The 6,000-nt window shown below is 41.3% G+C and overlaps 1 protein-coding gene across 1 annotated transcript in view; it reads left to right on the forward strand.

Moving 5' to 3' along the window:
* The window catches only part of IGSF5 (immunoglobulin superfamily member 5), a 49,900-nt gene extending 46,688 nt beyond the window's left edge, over positions 1–3,212 (forward strand). Inside the window, exon 8 of the mRNA XM_056858230.1 lies at positions 3,117–3,212. Within this exon, the coding sequence (XP_056714208.1) occupies positions 3,117–3,212 (96 nt within the window). The remainder of the gene's footprint in view (positions 1–3,116) is intronic.
* Positions 3,213–6,000: the final 2,788 nt, after the last annotated feature.

Raw genomic sequence — 6,000 nt, forward strand, 5'->3', positions numbered from 1 at the left:
GTATATATGTAGTTCCAACTACAGTTTGCCACAAATCTTTTATGAGCTGGTTAGTACAGTTTATATAAAGGAATCACAATGAGGCAAAAAAGAGTGTCAGATGTGTTAAACTTCCTTAGGTGAGCCTTTGTAATTACTGAAGTTCTTATTTTAATTGGAACAAAAATGTGACATTGATTATTCAGTTGGGTGTTGTTGTTTTTGTTGTTTTAGTAGTAAGGAGGATGCAACAATAAAATGAAAAACAGGCCTGAATTTCTGTGTCAGAATAACCTCTCATTAGATTATCCATTGTCTGCAGCCAAGCTGTGATACAATTACATTTATTCTAGTTCCTTGGACCGGTATTCACACCTAAAGGATTTCCATCGCACATTCTAAATAAGGTTGCCAACCTCAAGGTGGTGGCTGGAGACCTCCCAGTTACAACTGATCTCCAGGTTTCAGAGATCAGTTCCCCTGGAGAAAATGACTGCTTTGGAAGGTGGACTCTATGGCATTATACCCCATGAAGGTCCCTCACCTCCCCAAACTCCACCCTCCCCAGATTCCGCCCCCCAAATCTCCAGGAATTTCCCAGCCCAGAGCTGGCAATCTTAATTCTAACAGTATGATGCACATCCCATGAAGTGAATAACAGACTGACAAAGTCATACTGGTACCCAAACTACACGTTGTCACCCACAGTTCACAAGTAAAACTAATGTATCGTTGATGATCTGCAGTGCATTGCAGACTTTTTCACAGCCCGTGGGCAGCAGGTCTTTAGTTGTTTACAGGCTGCCCTCGGACTGAAACAGTGGCTTACCAGCAACAATGGATCACCTAACAGAGATATTAGCCCAGGGACCAGACCCCATAACAAACCCCATTCCCAACTCTGCCCCTTTATCCACTCAGGCAACAGCTCTTTCTGGTTCTTTGGAGACCACTTTTACCTCAATGTTTTTCTGGAAGCCTATTTTGAGTTGGCTTTTTCCTAGAGCATCATGTTTCTATAGGTTTTCTTTGTCGCACCCACCTCCAGCCCACTTTCCAAGGATTGGACTGTCATCAATGTTAAACAACTTCCTTTCACCCCAGATGTGTTTTCAATTTTTTTAAAGGCCCTAAAATATCGATATAACGCTGTAGTGTTACAATGGTAGTTTCAGCAGGTTCTTTGAATTTCCAGCATTCATTTTTTTAAAAGTAATTCTCTAGCCCTTCCCTTGCAGAGATATGCCCTTTTCCTTATATCTCCGTGAGGGAAAAGGTTAGAGACTTATTTTTTTTAAAAAAAATGAAACCTGGGAATTCAGGGAACTTGCTGAAACTATAATTACAACTCTACAGCATTATATCGACATCTTAGGGTCATTTATAAACAAAAATAAGGGTGTGTGTGTTGTGACACCAGTCCTATAATGACACCAGTGATGAAAGCACCCTCCCTTGAAAACCCTCATTATTTAAGCCAGGTGTGGGAGAAAATAAACTGAAAATTAACAGGGTGGCAGACATGCAGAAGAGCTCTAGTGTGCGGAAAGGGTCATGAAAATGGCAAGATTCAGAAACGTGGCAGAGCAGGTCAATCTACTAGGACCCTCCATTGCTGACCATTTTTCAAGTCACCATTCTTCACCAAAGGAGTTTCTAAGGAAGACTTTCAGCATGAAATTGCTGAATTTGAAATTATCAGTAGGTTCAGCTGTACCACCCAAGACTTAACTATGATGGTACATTTCTTGGCCACTAAAGGGGTTAAATTGCTTATGATGATCTCATACACACTTGATTTTTATTTATTGATTTACTTTATAACCCACCTTTTTTCCTGAGACTTAAGGAGAGTTACACAGTGTAAAACAATGCAATCGAATAGCATGGGACATCGCATAGACAGTGCAATGGGACTAGGATTACAAAAACTGGAAACAATGCAAAAAAAGAGACAGACAGAGAGAGGTCAGACATTATATGTCAAAAACAATGCAAAAATTGAATTACAAAAGTAGAAAATAATGCTGTATGCTAATGATTGACACCCTGTCTTCAGAATGTGTTTGGTCCCTCTCTCCCATCCATCTTCCTTGTTTATCTGCCCCCTCTTCTTTATACATGTGGTGTTTTACTTTGCTCATTGATACTTTATTTGTATGAATATGAACTCGTGTTGAAAAATTGAAGTTTCTCAGAAATTGCAATTATTGGTGAATGCTCTCTATGCTTATTTTGTATATCTTACATGGTGCATATATTTCTGCTGAACGAGATACCATTTCATGTATCTGATAAAGTGAAATTCAGAGTTTATGTTGTCTTTATATCTGTCTGTCTTTATAAATCTGCCATAAGAGACCTCTTTATTTTTCCTGATTACTGCTAGATCTTTATCAAGACATACATTTTTCCATAAAATGCTGCAGTACAGAATACACAACGCTCATTTCATTTGGCAAAGAAATCAATTAAATAATGACAAAATTATTGACACTTGCAACTGATGTAATATAAACATCTGAACCAGATGAAAGGTAGTCTTCTTGACTAACAACACAATCCTAAGGGGGATACTTACTGTGGGCTTGGGGATGGTGCAGCTGTATGGCCTCCTGAGCGGCTTTGTGGCTCAGCACAGAAGGGGGAAATGGGTTTCCCCCCAAAACCCCGTGTAACTGCCCCATTGAGTTACATGGGGCCTTCCTGAAGCAAAGGGGCTTAGGGAGCTGACTAAAGTCAGCCCTACCCCTGGGAATGCCTCTGGCGTCGGTGCGAGCCCTCACACTGGAAAAATGCTGCTGCAGCGGCGGTTGCTGCTCTGGTGCTTGAGCACAGCACTACTGTGCCGCTCCTTGTCACCGACATAAGTGGCCCGCTGCTGGCATCGATGCCCATTTTCACACTGCAAGTAGCATCTACGCCAGCACTGGGGTCACACTGAATCCAGAAGCCTTCCGCCTCCTCAGGATTGCTTTGCCCAGTTAGTCACACTGAGTGTTAATCTGTCCTGTTGGTTTGGAGGGGATTTTGTCATTACTATCTTTAGTCAGATCAGGCCCTTGATTTTTAATGACACTATTTATATGAAGGTCAGAGGCATGTTTTATTAAATCCATAATCTGTCTTGTTTATAGGTCCCTCACCATGGTAATTATGACAGAATTCTTCCTTCAAGAGCTGCTGCTTACCCCATCAATCCAAGAAAAATCAGAAATGTGACACTTGTATAGGAAAGCCTTCTCTTGAGCCTTTGAATACCATTCCCCCCCCCCCCAAAGCACTGTTTATTGCCATTTCTTCCCTACACTGCTGATATTTCTTATGGCCAAAGACTCAACAACTTTAAAAGACCTGCATTTTCCATTGTTTTACCTGAAATATACGTAAGTATAATTCACTGAAGACTACAAATATTATCTAATTAAAATCTGCTGCCTGCTGTCTTTGTTCCCAGATAGCGCTGAAAATAAAAACAGTGGATACTTATAAAAATACTTATTTTGCCTGATGAAGAATGGTATGAACAGTGCACCATTTAAACTATTGGTAAGCCCAACAGAATATTGTCACATTGATCAAACATTTTTCCAGTCTTGATTAACCAAAAAGCTAAAATGATTATGAAATCAGCTGAAGTTAATTCATGAAGAGTCATCTATTTCAACAGTTTGCCATTTTGGAATAGGTACTATACAAATAATCATATATTCTAACAACATAATCAGCCAAATCTGAGGATACTTAAATCTGGTGACTGGAGCCATGAACGGACAAGACAGACCTTGAAAAACCTGCTAGGCAACCACAGCATTCTAGGCTTGGTTTCTGTCAATACAAAGTGAAGGGGAAAGGGCTCTTTCCACGGCTGCTTGATGAGGGAGGACTCATCAGGGCCAGGCCTGGCAACAACCACTGGGTGACTTGATACCACCTGCACTGCATAACTCACCTATGCCTGGCTGCTTGCTGCTGTTCAACAGCAACCACCGTCTGAAAGCCAGTGTGGTATAGCAGTTAGAGCTTCAATCTAGAGCATGGGAGACTTGGAATTAAATTACCAGTCTGCCATGGAAGTTCACTATGTGATGTGCCAGTCACATACTTTCAGCCTAATCTACCTCACAGGATTGTTGTTTAGATGAAAAGGAGGAGAGGAGAATAATCGAAGCTGCTTTGGTCCCCAGTGTAGAGAAAGGTGGCGTATAAACGAAGTAAATAAATATAGCTGAAGATGGGAGGCAGATAAAAGGTAGATTAGTGAATGACTGAGGAGAGAAAGAGGCAGGGAAAGGGCACAGGATATGGAGGAAGGGAAGAAGAAATAGTGTGGGGAAGGGGAAATGACATCTTTCCTGCAAGTCCTTGTGGGTTCCTTCTTGTATATTCTAATAGCGAAGTTGGCCACATCTGAGGATACTTAAATCCAGTGACTGGAGCTGTGAATGAACAAGACAGATCTTTCTACAAACATGAAAAACATCCCAAGTTTGCAGAAAAATCTGAAACCTAAATAAAAAGGTTAAAAAAAACCCCAAAATGGTAAAATGAACATCTGTAGCTTTAAAAAATGCTAGGCAACCACAGCACTCTAGGCTTTACTTATGTCAGTAAAAGGCAGGGGGCGGGACGGGGCTCTTTTCAGTGTTGTTTTTGCCTTTGAAGGAGAGCTCATTGGGGCCAAGGCTGGGCAGCAGCCACTCAACTTGACACCACCTGATTGCATGACTCACCCGGACCTGGCTGCTTGCTACTGTTCACCAGGAGCCACTTTATGAAAGCCAGTGTGATATAGTGGTTAGAACTTCAAAGTAGGGTTTGGGAGACCTGGGTTTAAATCACCAGTCTGCCATGGAAGCTCACTAGGTGATGTTGGGCCAGTCAAAAAAAAATTCACCCTTATCTAACTTATAGGGTTGTTGTGTAGATAAAAAGGAGGAGAGGAGAATGATGTAAGCTGCTTTGGTCCCCACTGTCGAGAAAGGTGCGGTATAAATGAAATAAATAAATAATAAGTATGTCTGAAGTTCAGAGGCAAATAAAAGGTAGATTTGTGAATGGCTGAGAAGGAGAGAATAATGCACTGAAAGGGAAGAGAATATGGGGGTTTCCAGGAGGAGGGAAAGGGGAAATAATGTGGGGAAGGGGATACAGAGGAATATGATGTGCCCTCTCCACACAAGTCCTTGAGGGTTCCCTACCATGCAAGTTGGCCTGGCCCAGCAGCTGGCACTATACAACTGGACCATAGTTTTCCTAGGCAGAGACTCCAGGGGAGAGCTGAAGACAGAGGGGCAGATAAAGGTGGGTTGGCTGTTGGGTTGGAAGGAGAGAAAGAAGCAGGAAAAGGGGAGAGGCTATGGGGGGTTTCAGGGAAGAGAAAGAGGAAATAGTGGAGGAGGGGGAAATGAGATGCCCCCCCACAAGTCCTTGTGGATTCCCACTGGTCTACTATATTTGCCAATATTATATGCTTACTGTGAATATTTGATTCAGCTCTTACTGAACTCATCCAATTCATCAAAGTTATTGTGCTGTTCATGGCAAGTCTGTTCCTTTAACATGGGTTGGTGTTTTACACTGGCTGAGTCCACTCCAAGCCTTAGTGTGGACTAGAACCCAGAAAAAAGAAGTCATTACCGCAGCTCCACACAGAGAGAAAGAACCTGAGTTATTAAACTGTGCTCCTATTTTAAACTTTGCTGTCTCCTTATTCTGATGCCTATCATTGACACAACAGGCATCACAATCTACTATTCTATGGAATAATGTATATTTTATTCTTTTTATATTATTTAATGTATCCTGATTGCCTTCCTTTTATTCATTTAAAAAAACATATATGACGGATTATATTTACTTGGGAAGGGAACCCATTGAAATCAATGGAATCTCCAGTGAGCTAACTTTAGGGTATAGTTTTGGATGGCTGCTTTTTTCATCTTGTACAGGGATTTCTGCAGTTATTATAGTATTGTAAGATCCCAGTGAAACAAGTTTGTAATCATATTGTAGAATCTA

The sequence above is a fragment of the Euleptes europaea genome, chromosome 12 (assembly GCF_029931775.1).
Source record: "Euleptes europaea isolate rEulEur1 chromosome 12, rEulEur1.hap1, whole genome shotgun sequence".
Classification (NCBI taxonomy): domain Eukaryota; kingdom Metazoa; phylum Chordata; class Lepidosauria; order Squamata; family Sphaerodactylidae; genus Euleptes; species Euleptes europaea.